Below are 20788 nucleotides of genomic sequence, written 5' to 3'. Positions count from 1 at the left end.
ATTGCAAACCACCTTGGATCAATTAAGAGAGGAACAAAAAGACCAAACTAGCATGCTTTGCAAACTGGTCAAGGAACAAGAGAAGCATGGGCGTGAGCTAGAAGAACTGAAGCGTCAAAGATAATCTCCTGAAGAGCCTAACGCCTCCCATGATTAAGGTGGTTGAGTTTCACCTCCCTATTTCTGTGGCTATTCTAATTTCTATTTCTTATTTTTAGATTTACATTATCACTAGTAGTATTTAAGTTTCTATTTAAATTTCTGTCTTTTAATTTCATAATTGCATGAGCATTATTAGGATTTAAGTTTTTATTTTTTAATTAGCTATAAAATGTTCCTCTTATCATCCCATTGAACTTGGATAAAATTTTGATTTTTTTTAGAAGCAGTAAAGGTACATAGATTTCGAGTTTTATATTAAGAATAGTTCAATCATTTGATGTGGTGGCATTGCTTTTATTTTCTGAATGCATGAATGAACAGTGCATATTTGATGTTGAAGTTAAGAATGTTGGCTCTTGAAAAAATGATAAAAAGGAGAAGTATTATTGGTAATCTGAAAAAACCAAAAAATTGATTCTTGAAGTAAGAAAAAAGCAGCAAAAAAAAGAGAAAGAGAAAGAAACATGCAAAAAAAAGCTGAGAAAGAAAGAAAAAGTCAAAAGCTCTTTAAACCAAAAGACAAGAGCAAGAATCCAACGCTTTGAGTATCAATCGTTAGGAGGCCTAAAAAAAAACAAAATCTTGGTCTGAACAGTTCAAATGAGCTGCTTCCCTAACTATATGCTTGTGGTGTGAAGGTGTCAAGTGAAAAGCTTGAAACTGAGCAGTTAAAGTCGTGATTCAAAGTAAAAGAGTGTGCTTAAGAACTCTGGACACCACTGGCTATGGATTCTAGCAAAGCTGAATCATTATCCTAAAAGGTTCACCCAATTAAGTGTCTGTGGTATTTATGTAATCTGTGGTAATACTGGAAAACAAGGCGCTTAGGGTCACGGCCAAGACTCTAAAGAAACTGTGTTCAAGAATAAAAAAACTAAACTAGGAGAATCAATAGTATCATCTAGATTCTGAGTTCCTAAAGATGCCAATCATTCTGAATTTCAATGGAAAGTGAGATGCCAATACTATTCAGAAGCAAAAAACTACTAGTCTCGCTCATCTAATTGAAACTGAGCTTCATTAAAAACTCTGGGATTTATTATATCCTTCTACTTCTTTTTAATCCTACTGTGTTTTTGGTTACTTGGGGACAAGCAACAGTTTAAGTTTGGTGTTCTGATGAGCGGATATTTTAGATGCTTTTTGGCATCATTTTCATATAATTTTTGTTATTTTTTGTTTAAGTTTTATTATGTTTTCATAGGTTTTAGTGCACAATTCACATTTTTTTATTCTAATTTGAGTTTGTGTGTTTTATGGTGATTTCAGGTATTTTCTGGCTGAAATTGAGGAGCTTGAGCAAAAGTCTGATTCAGAAACAGAAAAAGGACTACAGATGCGGTCAGGATCTGACCTCCGTGCACTCAAAGTCGAAGGAGCTTTTCTGGAGTTACAGAAGTCTAAAAAAACCCACAAATTTAGAAGTTAAATAATAAAATTATAATTAATTACTTCAGCTAAAAGGGGAACAAATACTAACGCATCTATTATAGTAGGTAGGAGTGGCAAAGCGGGCTAGCTCGCCCCAACCCGTCTCGCCAACTAAGATGTGTTCAAAATGCTAGCCCGCCCCACTTTATGGCGGATTGGCGGGTCGGCGGACTAACCTACTTGACTTTTTAAAAAAAATAAAATTTATTAAAATTAACAAAAAATAATAATTAAAAAATCAAATACAAATAAAAAATAATCAAATTATAATATAGTTTTTTCATTATCTTTTTTTTTAATTTTTAACTTCAATAAAATTGTTTAAAATAATATTTGTTAATAGAACTATCTTTATTTTAAAAAATAAGTCACATAATTTGACAAATAGACGAAATTATAAAATAAAATAAATAAAATTAACAACTAAAAGAAGAATAAAAACAATAACAAAAAAGAGTGTTTGAAAATTCTATAATTATTAATTTTATAATAGTAATAACTCTTTTATTTAATAAAAAATAAAAATAAAAATCTACGGTCCGGTAGACCGACCCGACCCGACCCGCCAAAACCACCAATTTGGCGGTGTGGGTTTGACGGTTTTTTCAATTTGACGGATTTCAAATCCTAACCAGACCTGCTTTTTTAAACAGCAAACTCAGAATTCTGACACATAAGTTCCTCACTTATAGGAAAAATTTGAATTTTTTGCCATAGCATTACCTAAAATTTATTCTCCAAATAGAATGTTATATTAGAATTTAGACCATTGATATGAATCAACATTCTTTATACTATAATATTTTTTGTAGAATTAGATAATTTAGTGTGTCAAATTATAAAACTAATGCTATATTAATTATATAGATCTTATTCTCTATGGTAGTATAAATGTAATTCTAGAATACATATTTTTTCTATATTGTTGCAATGGACATGACAATTTTATATAAAATTTAAAAACTTATGTGTCATTCTTTCTCTATAACACTATTTTAGACTTTCTTTTTATATATAAAAATAAATACCCAAATTGATCTCTAAAAAATTTTAGATATACACACATTGAAAAATTGATTTAACGCACATAAGAAACTAATATGTCCAATAAAAGTAATTATCAAATATTTTTAATAAATAAAAATTGTTTACGGACTAAAATATCTTATCTAAAATTCCGAAAACCAAAATGAATATTTATTCTATATATTATAAATTTATAATAGATATCTTAGAGCATTGTCCGAAATAATTATGGATGCAGAGAAAGAGGAAGAAAAAAATGTTGAACCTAAAAGACCTCAAAACTAGTGGTATCCCTGGTCTCAGTTGTTTCAAAGAATGTCATCTTTGGAGAGACATCAGACGGAGTCAAAACCAAATCCTCCTTCAAAAACAGCTGTGCTCGAATGTCAGAAGTAAAGCAATTGTCCGATAAAAGAAAAAAGGGTGAAAGATAAATTTGTCATTTTCAAATCCCGAAGAACTATTGTTCCACAATTTGCATAGCTAGAAACCTTGACAACAATACAAGATTACCGATGCAAAAACTACTGGGAACCAAATTGGGGATCACTCTTATTTTACTCTTCAGTTTAAGAATGATTTATTATCATATAAAATACTAAAATTAACAAGCAAGGTGAAATGCTTGCATTGCTCAAAAAGAAAGATGCAACTTACACTCGGCTACTCTTTCCTAGTTCAGTGCAGGTGCAGTTAACATGGTGGTAGTTAAACTGTTAACATATGCAGCAAAATGGCCACAGGAAATATAGCTATTTTTCCATTATAGCAAGGAAACAAACGGTCCTACTACCTTCATGGATTATTTAATGCATAACTTAGCATGCCTTGGCATGTAAAAGCATCAACCCTAACTACTACCCTTTCCTCACATTTCCCAAGTCAACAAGTCAGCTTTACAGTTTTGACGCTCCCTCTTTTCTTAAGACTACTTTGATGTTTGGCAGTCACAATAGTAAGCAAATGAGCCAACTAATTTTCTCTACACTTCCATGAAGCAGAAACCTCACCAAGCAGCTAGGAGTACATGCTTCCACTAGTAACACCATCACTACTTTCATAACCCATTTCCACTTGCTCTTTTTCTTTTCTTTTCTTTTCTTTTTCCTTATACTTTTTCCCCCTTTTTTACATAGAACATATAAGAAAAACATACGATTTGATCATAATAGATCAGAAGGTGCTGCCAGTTAGGCAGAAGCCCATTCAAAGTAATGGCAGCGAGCACCTCTAGTTGTGGTCCAATTTCCACATCCAAAGAAAAGGCTCCCTTGCTTGGGCCCTGGTTTCCTGATCATGCCCCTACTGCTTTTTACCCCGCAGTAACAGTATGGGTGATACTGAAGCATGGGGGTATTCATTTCCCTTCCTTTGTAGGGGCAAAAAGGGAAAATGGTTGGTTGTTCAGGAGCCTGCTTCCATACCAATGATCGGTCTGCAGTCTGCCACATTATTGAATTGGTAATGGAAAACTTAAAACCCCTGTGCATGAGTAGCGCCAGCAGACGAGCAGTATTTTTGGCATCATCAAGGCCACAGTGAGCACGGCCCTGCCAGGCCAAGCCAGCTATTTCAACAGCCTCCTTTAGATTGCAGCGCACAGCACCAAAGACCTCACGAAAAGGAATCCTCAAGTTAATCCAGCTAACAGAAGTTAAGAAGCAAAACAAAAGTCAGCTGAAAAATCAAATTCTGATAAAACATAGGTAGATATTTACTTCTGAACTACAATATTTACCGGTTGAAATAAGGTGGCTTCCTTATTTTCTTGAATCGGCACTCGGATTCGAGCATCACCCGACAATCCCAGTTGGACCAAGTAACCACAGCAAAATTGGAGTTCTTTATTCCCTTTTTCTCAAGCCACTTGTCATGCCTAAGTAAAGCCTCACTCAATGTAACACCTCTGTCCACCTGAACCCAGACAATAAGAAATATAATTAACAATCTACACAGACAGTGACAGACAAAATATAGGTGAAACTAATATTTAATGATTGGATATGAACACACTAAAATAAAGATTTCCACCTTTATATTCATGAAGTTCAATCTAGCATGCATCTTATTATGTGTTACAGCCATTGAGCCCATAATGCAAAAGTAAAAACAGTTTATCATTTATGAAACATGAATTAATTAGGTAAAACTCAATGGATATCAATCATCCAATCACACATACACATGGGATGCTAAAGATACAGCAATGCAAATGATGAGAATCAGCCACAAGAAGAGAATTGAAACTTGGGGACTAAAAGGGAGCTTGTCGAGTATCACTGGACTGAAGATGATCATCTATTTCTAACCATCCTTGTTTTCAACATCTTTACACTTTCAATTTAGTCACTTCAACTTTCTTCCAATTAATGACATAAAAAGTGATAAAGAGAACTAAGAAAGTGATTGTAGGAAAGGTCCAGCAGAGCAATGGAGGGATCAAGATATTAGTGAGGTCCACTTTACTAAACACGAAGCTAAACCAACTAGTTGGCTAAGGATGGAAAAGGGTGAGAAGAGATGTCAGTTAGAATTACCAGGAGACAGTGGTTAGTAGGCCAGATTGAAGTATCAAGGATGCAGGTGAGAACTGGGAGGATATATTGTGTATACCCCTCTGCCAACACTAATACCCAATAACACACCTATACCTGATTCTTTTTCACCATTTCCCTCTGTTGATCAGTTTGCATAGAAAAGTAAAACACTAGTTGGTAGAATGTCAGATTTGAACTTGTTAACAGTAACAGAAAGAGACACCTACATGTCAACCAGTTAACACGTTGCATAAACAGACAACAATGATATATGATAGAAGTAAATTTTGGTAGATTTAATTAACAGAGGAAGACCCAGAACTCAAATCATCAATTAAAAATATGTGCAAAGGCAATCACCATTTGCAAATTACAAATATCATAGAAACCAGGATAGTTTATATGTGCAGCAGCACAAGGACAAAATAGTGGGTTGTCCTACCCTTTTCTGTTGTTTCCTTCAGAAAGTAAAGACTGGGTTTTGCCTTAACAAACCTGAATTTGCTGGATACCAGTCAGATCCTTGCAGAAATCACTCAGCAGCTGATTGCAGGTAGGCCTCACATATGTCTGGAAACATGCTTCCAGCTGGCCAGTGACACTACTCACTATGACAGATGGAAATTCAATTATTTCTTGAGGGTGGGGATTTTTATCCTTGTCGCAGGTAGCCTCAAAGTCTATGACAACAAAATACTGAAATTCTTGATATTGCTCCCGTGGGTAACCCTGAGCAACCATATTATATGGAACATACTGAAGCTGGCTCTCAAAAGGATAAGGACAGAAATGGCCCTCAAAAGAATTCGTTTGGCATTGCTGAACCTTGTGAGAATTATAATGGCAGGCTGTCCAGGTGCTATAGTCATGGTGATAAGTAGGTTTACCACGAAATTCAATGGAAGGATCAAGAAACTCACTGCCTACAGAGCGATTAGGTTCAGCAACATCCCCAGCTGGATGAGTACCAGGCTCATTTTTAAGCTGTTTCAAGCCTTCCATAGAACTTCCATTACACTGAAAATTGCAAGGGGGACCCTTGCCCTGGAGGCATTTGAGGGATGCCTCACAGTTTATTTGCATATGTTCTGCACAAAAAGAAAAGCAGAGAAAGAAACAAGATCAAAATGAGAACATTTTATCTACAAGGTCAGAGACTGAAACAATTTTTTCCACAAAGAGGGTAGTAGGGACTCAGGTTTCACAATCGCAACACGGAACAGATCAGAGAAAAAGTGTATGGCTAGGTGCAAATCAACATTAGGTAATTTATTTTCAATTAAATCAATAAAGCATTGTGAAATAAGTCATTAACCATGCCTATCTGGTCAACTAAGATATATCTGATAAATTCAAACCAACATGCTATTAAGCTAGTTTTCTTTCCATTACCACTTCCATATGGAAATGATAGACTAGTAAATTTATGCAGTGTCACCTATAAAACCTAGTAGCCTTTTGAAATGATATTTAGTCACAAACAAATATACGGAAACTGAACTTCAAATTTACGAGAAAATCTGAGCTTTCTCATACCAGGACAAGGCAAATAGTAAATTGATTATTTCCAAGAAAGTATGTGTAGAATTTCTCTTCCAACCCCAACTAATTTATGGAGAACAACTCCAAAATAATAATAATAATAATAATAATAATAATAATAATCTTCAAATTACACATATATCTATATCTTTATTTGTACATATATTAGAAAATTATATTTGGTAAGTAATATCTATATATGTAATTAATTAATAATTACTCATCAACTCTCACTATATTTTTATTTATATTTATATATAAATATAGATAACTAACCATTAACTACTATAAATCACCAACTGAAAGTTACTTTTCTTAATTTTATTTTAGCTTCAGAAAAATAAATGAAATAATTATTTTAATGTTTATACTAAAAATAAAAAACAAAGACAATGGACTGATAGCCACTTAACTGCCTTTCAATCCACTAGTATTCACAATACAATAATAATTCATCCAAAATGAAGTTCCAAAAGTCTACCTCTTGATAGCCAGAATTGCCACGGTATATGGGAAGGAAGGACAATGGACTAAGATAAACACTGAAGAGATCTATGACCATTATTAGAATGCCTAATTCTAGAAGAAGCAACAAAAGAAACGTTTATACGATGGCTACAAAGAAATGGGGCTTATGGAGAATTCGAGATTTGGGTAGAAGTAATAAGTTCAAGTTGTGGTGATTACTCCTTGATAGTTGAGATACCAAAACAAAGCATGCCTTGTTAAAATTTTCTGTTAGCTTTTTTAGGCAATAACTTACTAGTTACTACATTTCTCTACTTTTTAGAGCCATACTATTGAGTAACAAGTTGAGTGACAAGGGTAGCCCAATAGACCAAACTGTCAGTCTATCACCTGGTTAGCTATTGGAGAGTAGATGTTTGCAACTTCACCATTGAGAAGTGAATAGACTGCTTTTACTATCCTGGAGGTCACAATGTTGTGCCAAAGCTCATACTCTACTTTTGAGTGACAAGGGAACTAAAAGTTTCTCATTAATACTCGGCGATTCAGTGATACAGTTAACAATTTAGTTTATGCTGTTAGAAGTTTCTATATTTTTACGCATTAAGATTGCTATCAAATTTAACCAAATTTAAAAAAACTTTCCAATGAGATTATAATGCCTAACAAGATGTCAACAAGTGGAAAAGAGCATCTTGATTCCTGTCTACAAGAATAAGGGAGATACACAAGTTTCAAAGAACTAGTTTGATTTTATGTTGGGTAGATCCTCCCCCAATGATGCTATATACTTGAAGGAAAATGATAGAGTGGTACCAGAGTAACCAAAAGAATCTACAGATGATGTTCATTAACTTAGAATAGGCACGAGATAAAGATACCTTATGGAAGGTTTTAGAAAAGAAGGGAATAAGGATTACATATATTAGTGCAATTAAGAATATTTAGATGGGGCTGCAACTAGTGTGAAGACTCAAGGTAGTGTGATAAAGAAATTCCCCATTGCTGTAGGACTACATCAACAATCATCTCAGCCCATATTTTTTCACATTGATTTTGGAATTGGTTACTAAGCATATCCAAGAACTCGTACATGCTTTTCACCGATAACATTGTCCTTATAGGAGAATCAAGTGAATACTTAAATCAAAAGCTAGATTTCGGGCATAAAGCTTTAGAAGTGAACGGTTTGCGTCCATATTAAGACAGAACATATCGAATATAAGTTCACCGCAAGAAGGGAAAACAGTAATACAGAAGTGAAAATTGAAAAAAGCACCTTACTACAAGTATAAAGATTTAAGTATCCTACAAGTATTATACAGGATATGAAAGAAATCAAGAGGGCTATAAACCCTAGGATTCAAGTGGGCTAATCAAAGAGCAAAATGCACCTGGTTTTATATGTAACAAAAAAGTACCTTAAAATAGTGGAGTCTATAGTGCCCTATACAAGTGTTATTAAAATTGATGTTATTTTTTTACATTTTGGTAACACTTTTTCTTTTATTTTTTTAAGTTAAAAAAGCGTAAAATAGTAAAAAACATTTTAATTTTAGCAACATTTTTTACGCACTATAGCCACCATATCATAAGCACCATAGCATGCACCTTAAAACTTATGCTTAAATTGTATCACTACCATTGGACCAGCTATGTTATATGAAAAGAAGAGTTAGACAGCAAAGGATAATAAGCATAAACATAAATTTAATGTGACAAATATGATGCTTAGATGGATGAGTAGCCAAACAAGTATAAGACTAAATAAGGAACAAAAATATAAGAGAGCCTAGTGTTGGAAAGATAGAAAAATCTCATCTTAGGTAGTTTGGACATGTAGGGAGAAGATTGGCAAAGCATCTAATTAGTAAGGTGGATCAAATGGAAGATAGACAAAAGGCAAAAGGTAGAGGAAGTGAGGAGGATTGAAGCTCGATCGAGACGAAATGACTGATGATGTCAAGAAAAGGCATTGTAAGAGCCCGCACCTCCTCTATCAATGAAAGTGACCTCAGAGGAGGAAGAAAGCTTTAGCTTTGGTTTATAGCTTTCTTCTCAATAGGTAATGATTAAGAACATCTATTCGATCTGCTTGTGTTCATGACCCTATAAGAGCAATATGTTTTCCCTATCGGTTAAGAATTGCCTCCAGCACCTTAGAAGGTCTCTCCCCAAATTCATGTCTCACCCTCCCCAAAACATTAGATTCCGCCGCCACAAGCTTCCCAGGTTCTGCAACACAATTGTAACCAACCGTAGGGTTCATATCTTCCTTGTCCTCCACACAACTCACATCATCGACCAAAATAGCCTTCTCCTTATGCAAAATGATGCACCTATGTCGAAATGGTAGAAACAAAGATGGAGCACAACTGATATGGTGCACTTTGGAAGAAGGATCTTGGGCATGATCAAACTGGCGTCGGAGAGCGGCAGTAGTGGTGCCACTTCTGATTCAAAAAAAGGGAAAAGGAAGAGGTTTGTGGTTGAGTGAGAGAAGGGAACAAAGTGGTGGTTTGACAGTTTGCTCATGGTAGTCACAGCATTGGTTGGTGCTAGCGACTCCAGTCTTGGTGGCAGCACTGGTGTTGTTGAGGAAGTGAGGAAGATTAAGGAAGGAGTTGGGGGGAATTGAAAAAATAAAGTTTGGCTACCTATTCACCGTCAAAAAATCAACAATGACAATAGAATTGAAACTCATTTCATATATTATGAGTAAAATTGAATCGAATATATGCAAGGATAATTTTGAAACTTCTCAAAAACATCAAGAACAAAAAAGGTACACTTTGCTCTTTTGATAAAATGACTGATACAATCATACAATCCTGAGATGAATTTCTTCTGGACCCAAAATAACCTTAACTGAACACCACTTAGGGATTGGCCACGATATATATGGAGTGAAGGGGGTAAAATGTGATTATGTAGAACTATAGATGCAACTAAAATTAATGGAGGTACTTTTGGAATGCATCACCCATCATTAGTTATATTAGTGCTCCAACTAAATAAACTAAAAGGATCCTGTTATGTCAACCTAACACTACTCAAGCAATACTTTGTTTGACCTCACACTTTTGTAACTTGAACAAACATAGACCTAATTGTAAATTCGTATGCAATATAGATACATGATTATAAATTTTAGCCTATAAGAACCAAAGGAAAATTGAGAGAAACTATAAAAACTCCATAGTAATTAAATCATTTAGTAATAGAGGTAGTTACTTCATTGAGGGAAAATTTTATTTAAAGTTTTTTTGGATAAAAATAATCATTTAAAAGAGATGAATAATAAAAGCAAGAGGATAAGAGTTTCTCTATACAAGAGCAAAACAATCAAAAGATTTATCTATAAAACATAGCATTCTAGTCCTCAAGGAAGAGGATAAATTTTGCCAACTGACTATTCTACTTCAGGTCCATTTTCCATTATTTTCGACTTCTTTTTTCGCATTATTAACCTTCTAAAACAATTTCTAAAGGGATTACAAATGCAAAGGAAGGTAATTAAGTTCCCAATTGTGAGCAGTTTTTATTTGCAGCCACAGTTTCCCACTAAGGTTTGGTCTCCATTTTTGCAACAATGGTTAACTCAATCCAACTCTTAAGAGGTGTTTACTGATGTGATATTGTATTGAGTATATTGAATATTTGGTGTACCTTTTCAAACACATCAAAATTTATAAAGAAAATTTCCTATTAATCATGCAAAAAAATAGAGTAATAGGACAAGTAGGTTAATGGAGAATTTTGTGATGGACTAATAGATCCTGGAGGGAAAAAAGTGCCAAGTATATTCCTGAAGACTTGCACCATTGGACTTATAGGTCCTTGACAAAATGGAACAGCAGAATAATAGAAGGATGAAACGTGTCTAGTATTCTTCAAGGACTTACTTGGTATTTTTTTCCTCAAAAACCTACAAATCCATCACAAAATTCCTCAGGACTTACTTGGTACCCTTTTTTCTTAGGGGTCTATAAATCCATTGCAAACTTCTTTAGAGACCTACTTGTGCAGTTGTGCTATTACTCCAAAAGATAAAAGACAACTTAACAAGAATAATGGTGCCTATTAAGCCACTAGTAATCATTGTAGCTACATTATATTATCATTTGACAATACTTTAAAATGTACAATATATGATGAAACAGTACTAAACAAACAAGAAAGACTAATAAAGAGAAGATACAAAAACATGAAATCAAAATTAGTGGTCATTCATTTTGAGACTGAAGCTTGAAATTATATTGAATTTGAGAGTGAAAACTATATACGGCAATATGGCAGATCTCAATGCATATTGCATAACACTCATACCGACATAAAAATCTATCCTTAAAATTCATGTGGCTTCAAATGTTCTAAGCCACATGACAATAAAATTCTAGTGCATTCAGCATCACACTAATGTAAAGTCCCAATTTAACAGGATGCATAAGATGAAGATGTTAGGATACACTCCTGCAACATCCTGTTAATAGGAGAGAGGAGGACAAGCTATGGTGACCCGAATCATAAAACAAACAACAAGGCATCTGTTTCCCCTTGCACAACAAGACAAATAAACACCAATTATAACTAGCCATTAAGTCAGAGTGAACATGTGAACTGAAAGTCAGAAAGGCAATGATTTAAAATTAAGTTCAAACGTTCAACCATTTACATTCAAGAAATAGGATTCAAAGAGATATTCAATACGATTGTTGCAACATACTTGTGGAATAGAGCATTTATTGCATGATGTCAATGATAACACATAATTTATGTGAAGGTCTTTGAACTCGACAATGTTCATTTTATCAATGTTATCATTATTCATCATATCGCTTATTTGATGCAACATGCATCAAGAATAATTAATAGATTCAATTAATAGCTCTCTATAACTTTAATTGATTTTTAAATAGGTCCCTATAGTTTAAAAAAAATTAATTAGATCCCAAAAAAGTTTGATCAAATGGATTATGAGCACATTCCCAATGTGGTGCATCACACATCAAACAATCTAGATTGTAATGGTACACCCATACACCAATCAACCTGATCCATAGGAGGGCTTGCTATCTCCTCCCTCACACATGAAAGCGCTTGCTAGTCCAACCATCTATCCAATTGCATATGGCCATCTAAAATAATTGAATTAAGCTTTGGCTTATGGAAAGCTTTCCCTCAAATCTCAATTCACCTCAAAGAGTGATTGATTATGATTGCAAATAATAAATTAAGCGCGGAAGAGAGACATATGAAACATATGACTTGCCAAGATCAATACACAATCTTGAAGAAACGTTACCATCATCCACGTCATCCTAAGAAACACATCACATTGCTAAGAAATGAACCATTTCAAGAAGTCTTCAATCCATTCCAACTGCTCATGGCTAGACTTGACGCTGTCGATACTAAAATGGTTATCCGGTAGTGCTTCCATTAAGGAAGCTAAAACATGCAGTGGGGATTCCCACTCAGCCCTAGGTGGACTAAATCTAAATGTGGTCGCAAGCAATGCACCATGAATCTTCTTCAAGTCCTCTTCGTCCAATTCTTAGGGAACTTAGATTGAAAGTGTCTTCATGGAAGAATGTAGGGTCCTCATCACAAATCCTTCTCATCATCTTGTTCTCCAAGACCATTGCAAAGTTGTAGAAGTGAACCTCATGCGGGTATTTTTAGAGGAAGCGAGGTGCTCATTGCTCCAGCAAAAGCTAACGCCCTTGATCCTAGGCCTTGTGGAAGCCCAAGTTAATTGGAGTATTGTGATGTATACAGTGATCCTTTGAAATTGTGAAACACAAATATACTGGAATGTACAATTAAAAGGACATTCTGTTTAATTTAATGTTTTGTAATGGATTACAAATTTTTGTTCGGTGTGAGGAACTAGGGATATGACTACAAATTCTTAAACTACAGGACTTTTTTAAAAAATGAGTGGAACTATAAGAACTTATAGAATAGATGAATAATTAAAACCTATACAATGGTAAGAAGAGTTCCCATCTCTTTAAAACATGAAGTATTGAACCTAAGCAAAGTGCAAAGTGCAAACTGACAATTATCTTTTGGAATTCAGGATTGTTAGAGAATGATGATTTGCTTATAACATCTCCTCATTGAGACCAAGCCTCTAACTTAAGGAAATAAATCTGAGTTCAAATTTTGGCAGACAGCATCTATCAAACCCAGCCTCCATCCAACTCATTCTCCAAGAAGCTACCCACTTACCATCCTTACTCAAACAGCCTCAATAGGCAAAAATGCTAAATCTACAACATGATCACAGATAAACCTGTATATTCATATGCAAACCGCTCATTCAAACCCACATTCACACAACTCTCTCTCCAAACCCGTGATCAAACCAAATTGAACCAGCATAAAACAAGCACTGACCAGACCACTCAACAAAAATTTCCACAAGAAGAAAACGAAGCGCAAACAAAAATGCGCCTGCAATCAAACACCAAAAAAAAAGAAAAAGAAAAAAAACGTACACGATCAAAACCTAAAACCGAATAGAACGAAAAATTGCCACTAAGCATAATCAAAACTAAATTAAAACAAATCAAAATATATGAAATCAAACACAATTTTCATTAGGGGGTAAACAACAAAAACAGAAAAATTAAAACGCACCTGATTTTTCAAGGGCCATCATGATCGTGAATATAGTTGAGATCCACCAGCGAGTACATGAGATCCTCCTACAAGAAAACCCCCCTGAACCGGACAAAAAAGAAATAAATAAATTCGAGTTGAAACAACAATCACAGAGTTCCCATGCGAACACAGAAAAGCGAGTGAAAACCAAAGAGAAAACGCGAGAAAAGAAAGAACACAGAGGCGTAGAGTGAGAGATGAGAGAACCTGGTTGTAGAGAGACAAAGCGGAGAGAGAGAGAGGGAGAAGGGGTTAGAGAGAAATTACCTATAAGATTTTATATCCAAACTCCGCTTAGTTAACTTGTTTGGTAGGGACACCGTATGTTAAAAGCTTTCCGGGAAGATGAGCGAGGCGCCCAGGCCCACGAATCAGTAAATCGAGTTACTTTTATTATTTCCATTTGGTACTTCAAAAAATTATAAAACCAATATAAGTTGAGAAAAATACTCAATTTTGTTCCTAAGTTATATTCGAATTTTAATTTAATCTTTTAAATTTTAATTGTCTTAATTTAATTTTTAAATTTTTAAATTTTAATCATGTTAATTTTTGTAGTAATTTTTATCATATAATTAATTAAAAAGTTTAAGAACTAAATTGAGACAATTAAAAATTTCAAGAATTAAATTAAAATTCGAGTATAACTTTAGAGACCAATGAATATTTTCTCATTTTGGTCCCTGAGATTCATACGATTACTCATTTTGGTTTCCAAAATTTAAAATTATCTATACTGGTCCTCCAGATTTAAGTTTGGGCACCAATATGGTCCCTCGACTCTTTTTGGTGATGATTAGGCAAATGGAGTGCTAAGATGCACCTTCCTATCACGTTGGACGCTGTAACGGCTAGTTAATGTGGCGAGAGTTGTATTTGTATCCAATTTAGTCCCCCTTTATCAAAACTTTGTCATTATAACTCAGATAAATAATAAGATAATTGGGGTTTCATGGACTAAATTGGATACAAATACAACCCTCGCCATGTTAGCTAGCCGTTACAGCGTCCAACATGACAGGAAGGGTGTCATCTCAGCACTCCATTTGCCTAATCATCACCGGAAAGAGTCGAGGGATCATATTGGTGCCCAAACTTAAATCTAGAGGACCAGTATAGGTAATTTTAAATTTCGGAAACCAAAATGATTAATCACGTAAATCTCAGGGACCAAAATGAAAGATTTAGTCACATAAGTTCTTTATCTTTTAGAATATAATTTAGTTTCATTTAATCTTTTAGAATATAATTTAGTTTCATTTAATTTTTATGCATAGTTATTTTTACACATTCAATTGCTAGATGTCACACAAAAGTACTCTCTTTTATGTTAATCATATTGATTATTATCTAAAAAAACAAATATAATTAAATAATTGGATAAAATATTTTAAATTATTAATATATTAAAATTAAACTCTTTAATATATTAAATAAATAAATTTTTAATAAAAGTAAAATCTCATTTTTATCTTTAATATTTGTCAAAAATTTTAAAATTACCATTAATATTTAATTTGTATTATATTTACCTCTAATATTTTCTATTAGTTTTAAATAAACCCCTATTCATTAATATATAATGGTGGAAAGATGGAATTATGGTACTAAAAAAAGATGTTGGGAAGGAGTGTTTCTTGGATTAATTCCAGACAAATTGAAAAAAATTGTTGCAATTCATTTTGTGACTAATATTATAGAGGTTTTAATATTATACTCACTTCGAAAACTATATAAAGTTTATGCTCCTAAACTATAAATTAAGGTTCAAAATGATCACTGGTCATATTGAAAAAGAGGTTAAATTTTGGCCAAACGAATAGTAGACCAATAAAATCAATGAACTAGAAATATAATCCTGTTGGATTAAATACAACTATTTGTAATTAACACAATAAATCATGAATAGTATTTCAACTTGTAACTTCAAAATAAAATAAGAGACATCACTTATATATATGTATAATTGAAAATTGGTTCAAACTTGTCAGCTGAATCGGTCGAACTGAGACTAGTTGAGAATCTAACAAAAAGTTTGGCTGGTAAGTTAAAAAAACCGCCGAAATTAAAAACCATTTTAAAATTGAAAAATCGATTGGAAATCGATCGATCAAACTGAACCAAGTCTCGGACAGGTTTCATTGAATCCCTAAAAAACGAGAAAAAGGTAGAGAAAAATTGAATATGAATTTCTTCAATCAATTTTATCTCCCTCTTCGTTCTTCAACTCCCAAAATCAGAACTCCAAAGACTAGAACATCTAGTCTTGGCCCTTGGATTCGATGGTTCTACTTTTATCTTCTTCCTCGCACACAACCATCGAATCCCTCCGCCGCCGTCTCGCTTTCTCTTTCTCGTTATCATGATTATCCTTTTCGTTGGCTTATATTCGCATATGTTTTTGTCACTGATTTTTTTGTCTTCTGTCATTAATTTTTTCTTCACCTTTCATCTGCTTCGTTGCAAGAAGCACTTAGACCATGTATAGTAGAGAACTCATCCCAATCTTTATTTATGGTCCACTTGTCATAAAAAGTAATTTCACATTAGTTTTTGCGTCATAAATAATAAATAAAATCTCAAAACATCTCTTTCTCCTCCATTAGGAGAAACAAAATTTAGTTTCTTTTCTGGTTCTGCTTAATTAATTAATTAAAATAATTAAAATTAATAGTCACTAATTTTTTTACAGTAATATTATTAACATTTATAAATTAAGAAATAATTCACTATTATAAAAATATTAATATTCAAAAAAATGTAATAACTTCATAAATAACAATAATACACAATATATAATTCGAGCTTAAACTAATTTGCAAAATTACTTAATATAAATAAAAACGTAGTTAAACTTTAGTTGACAACAAGCATTGTGAAATTGTCATATATGTTCAACCTAGTCCTCTTTCAGTTGTTGATGTTGCTACCTATTCTGTAGTTAGGCATTTATTTGAAGAAATTAATGGTATGGTGCAAAATTTTCCTCTCCCAACTAAGGTTGTGATAAGCCATTTTTTACATCGTCATATTCTAGACCTTGAACAAAATTTTCTGCATAATAGTCTCTTTCATCCTCAGTTATCATATTATGCAATATAATATAAACTATCATTGTATTTGCAAGCTTCTTCTTTCTCCAAAAGCGCACTCAACCACGTATAATTGCAACACTCTGAATTCTCTCTCCATGTCTTTTCTTTGCTCTTTTTGGTATTGTGCAAATAACTTGCATTTCTCTCCATATGGCTTTGATATTGATTTGACAAATGTGGTCCATTCAGAATAAATATCATCCACTAAATAGTATCTCATAATATAATTATTACCATTGATAGTGTAATTTACCTCCAATGAACAATTATTTAGAATATCATCGAATAGTGGTGAACGAACTAACACGTTGATATCGTTATTTGAACTAAAAATCCCAAATAATGCATGTCATATCTAAAGGTCCGAAGATGCTACAACCTTAAGTACTATAGTTGCAACTCCACGATAACCATTCATGTACATATCTTTCTACGCTTTTGGACAATTTTTCATTACCAATACATGCAGCCGATGCTACCCAACATGCCAGAAAAGCTACGATCCTCTACCATTTGTAGCAGGCACCGTACATTATTTGAATTTGTTTTTTACAAGTATTCATCCTCCAATACCGAAATGACACATTTAACAAATTTTTTCAAGCATTCAATTGCGGTGCTCTCGCCTATGCATACATAATCATCAGTAGCATTATTTGCAATGCCATATGCTAATATCTGTATCATAGCAGCGCATTTTTGCAGTGGTGACAAGCCTCTTCTTCCAGTTGCATCGACCTTCTGTTAGAAATATGGATAGACATTTGAGAAAGGAACACGTGTCTTCTCATTTAAAACTTATGTCGAAAAATGTTAGCATTATACACCGACTCATTCGCAAAGTAATATTTGAAAGGTGATCATGTTCTGCCTATCAATCTCTGTTGATCTATCTACGAAAATTTGAAAAAGAGCTTCTCTCGATATCTTCTTCTTCTGAATCATTGAACAAACATCCCTCAATCCAATTATCCATAAGTGTGTTATTTCACCTTCTTCTTTTATCATACAATACCTCATTAAACATATTATCAAAATCTCTAGCCAGCTGTTAAAATATAATATTTAGTATTTTTTTGCAGTGAGAAATTAGCTTTGAATTGGAGTTTGTAATTGTAAATGTATGATAATTGATATTTATAAGTGCTTCAGCAACAAGTAGCTACTTCTCAACAGCTAGTTTTGCAACATCTACTCCATAACGGCTAGCTTTTTCTTGTCTAATTTAAACGGACAATTTGTAACAACTAGAAAATAGTTAATTTTGCAACCATTACTTTTTATAAACAACAACATATAATAATATTGACTAATTTTAAAAGTTACATCACAAATGAATAAAATAAAATACATCAGATATGGAAATACACGATGAAAATAAAACTAACTATCTAACTCTATAAATATAAGGAACCATTAGGTAAATTACTTGTTAATTATCTAGCTTGTCATTTTTCACTCATTGTAGACGTATCAGTATATTAAGTATCTGCATATTGATTTATCTTTCCCTTTTCTTACCCATCCTTTTCATTTTTCTTTTCTTTGAATTTATCTTCATTTCTTTAATATACATCTAAATTTGTAATTTTTGTTCCTTTATTGCCGCTTAGATTTGTAACTCCTTTTCGATGATCGTAAAAAAAAATTTCTATATGTTTCCTCTCCTCTTCTCTTTTCTTTTTCCTATTCATTAGTTTTTTTCTAACGTTCTTAATATCTTCCATGAGAAATAATTTCTTAACAACCGATGATTTCTTTTTGCTAAATTTTCCAGACATTTGTATTTTTCCTTACCCTTTCTCTTGCTCTTCTTTGATCTTTGTGGACGAGCGGGAGAGTCTACACTAATTTTCTCAGCCTAAGGTGCTTATGGATTTGATAATAATGAGTATGCTCTAGTTACATTGACCTTGGTTCTCTTTGAATCTCCACTTTGTGTTGGTAGTTGACTTCTCCATTTTTGTTCCAAATGAAGCATATTTCAATGCCTATCTTAGAAGCGAATTTTTTACCATAATTTATAGAATAGAGTTTATAGGTCAACTCCTTTATATCATCAGTATTCGAACCACTCCTTGATTTCATGGTACATATGATTTGCATTTCACTCAACAGATTCTAAACCCATATTATTTCAATTAGACTAGCAGCTATTCCTCTATATTCGGCTTCTGTAGAGATTTTTGACACCATATGTTATTTCTCTACTTAAGCAAGAGATCAAATTTGGACCGAGATATATGCAAAAACTATTCGTGGACTTCCTATCATCTATGTCAGTGCCCCAATCTGAATCACTAAAATCATAGATTCTGAACTCACTTGACTTCTGAAACCTCAACCCAAAGTTGACTATTCCAGCTATGTACCTTAAGCTTTACAACTTTCCAATGGCTTTCAAGGCTTATTCATGAACTGACTTACTTTGTTTATTGCATAAGAAATTTCAGGTCTTGTGATGGTTACGTATTATAAGCCTCCAACAATTGATCTGTAAAGTGCTGGTTTTAGGATAATCTCTCCCTCAAATGCTAATAGTTTTTTACTCAAAGCCACTAGTGTTTCCATTGCATCACATCTTGCATCTCTACCTTGATGAGTAGCTCTTTAATGTACTTAGTTTGGCATAATAGGATTTCACAATTTTTTTCACTGGTTCAATTCCTAATAAGTAATTCATTTCTCCTAGATCCTTTAGAGAAAAAGTTGAATTGAGATGACTTATTAAAGTTGAGATTTCATCTTAGTAGTCCCCTATCACTAGTATATCATCGACATAGACAAGTATGTAGATCACTGATGTTTTAGTGAATTTGGTGAATAGGGACATGTCTAATCTTGTGTTGCTAAAGCTAAATTTGTTGAGAGTTTGCTTGAGTTTAGTAAACCATTCCCAGGGAGCTTGCTTTGACCCATATAGAGATCTTTGAAGCTTGCATACATGATATGGTTGGGTTGGTGAAAGAAAGCCTTTAGGTTGAGACATGAATACATCCTTCTCTAAGTCTCTATTTAGAAAGGCATTGTTGAAGTTGAACTGCCTTATTTTCCACCCTTTTTCTAATGTTAGACTCAACATGATTCTGACAGTAGGTGGCCAAACTATTGAACTAAACACTTGGTCAAAGTTTACCCCTTTCTTTTGGCAAAATCTCTTGGCAACAAGCTTTGCTTTGTACTTTTGAATTATAACATTTGAGTGTTTCTTTATTCTAAATAACCATTTGCATATGATAGTGGGGGCAGTGTTAAGAGGGGGGTTTTGGAACTAATTTCCAGGTTTGGTTTCTCATAAGTGCTTGATACTTTTCCTCCATTGCTCTTTTCTAGTGATGGCTGCTTAATGCTTGCTCAACAATTTAAGGTACACAATAAGACAAATCTAGTGATGACATTTCTTTCACCACTACAGCATAGGTCTTGGGCTTTATAATCCCTGCCTTGCTTCTTGTTTGCATTGAGTGTAAATTGGTTGTTAAAGCAGAATTATCATGTTCACTTGCACCTATGTTTATCAAGGCAGACTAGCAGGGATATTAGCAACCAAATGATCAATAGGATCAGAATTATTAGATACAGAGTTAGTTATTGCAATGCATTGTGAGATGTAATTGGCATTATTGGAAATTTCATGTAATGAATGCAATGCATTATGAGATGAGTGAGGTGGGTTGGGTGGGTGAAGATGTTGTTGGGCTGTTTGCAGTTGGGTTAGTGTTGGTTGAGTAAAAGGTCTGGTTGCTGGGAGTTAAGGCTCTTGATGAGGTTAGGGGTTTGAGATAATAAAACTGGTGAGGTCTGGGTGTGGATGGAGTGTTGGGGGTTTGTGTTGTGGTTGGGGTATTGCTGGTA

General features: G+C 33.7%; 1 protein-coding gene across 1 annotated transcript; it reads right to left on the bottom strand.

Moving 5' to 3' along the window:
* Positions 1-3353: 3353 nt before the first annotated feature.
* LOC107462924 (uncharacterized) lies at positions 3354-14076 on the bottom strand. The gene is made up of 5 exons (XM_016081603.3): positions 14046-14076; positions 13815-13898; positions 5652-6244; positions 4358-4533; positions 3354-4263 (listed from the first exon to the last, which is right to left on the bottom strand). The coding sequence occupies exons 2-5, from the start codon at positions 13834-13836 to the stop codon at positions 3810-3812; spliced, it is 1245 nt and encodes a 414-aa protein (XP_015937089.1). The 5' UTR covers positions 13837-13898; positions 14046-14076; the 3' UTR covers positions 3354-3809.
* Positions 14077-20788: the final 6712 nt, after the last annotated feature.

The sequence above is a fragment of the Arachis duranensis genome, chromosome 8 (genome assembly GCF_000817695.3).
Source record: "Arachis duranensis cultivar V14167 chromosome 8, aradu.V14167.gnm2.J7QH, whole genome shotgun sequence".
Lineage (NCBI taxonomy): Eukaryota > Viridiplantae > Streptophyta > Magnoliopsida > Fabales > Fabaceae > Arachis > Arachis duranensis.
This window is presented reverse-complemented; position numbering and strand designations above follow the sequence as displayed.

Bases quoted from the DNA above. Each gene is read 5' to 3' on its own strand.
- LOC107462924 (XM_016081603.3), bottom strand. From the start codon at position 13,836: ATGATGGCCCTTGAAAAATCAG. The intron at 6,245-13,814 runs GTGCGTTTTAAT...CTTTTTGTGCAG, and splicing joins GATGGCCCTTGAAAAATCAG to AACATATGCAAATAAACTGT. The intron at 4,264-4,357 runs GTAAATATTGTA...AACTTCTGTTAG, and splicing joins AAGCCACCTTATTTCAACCG to CTGGATTAACTTGAGGATTC.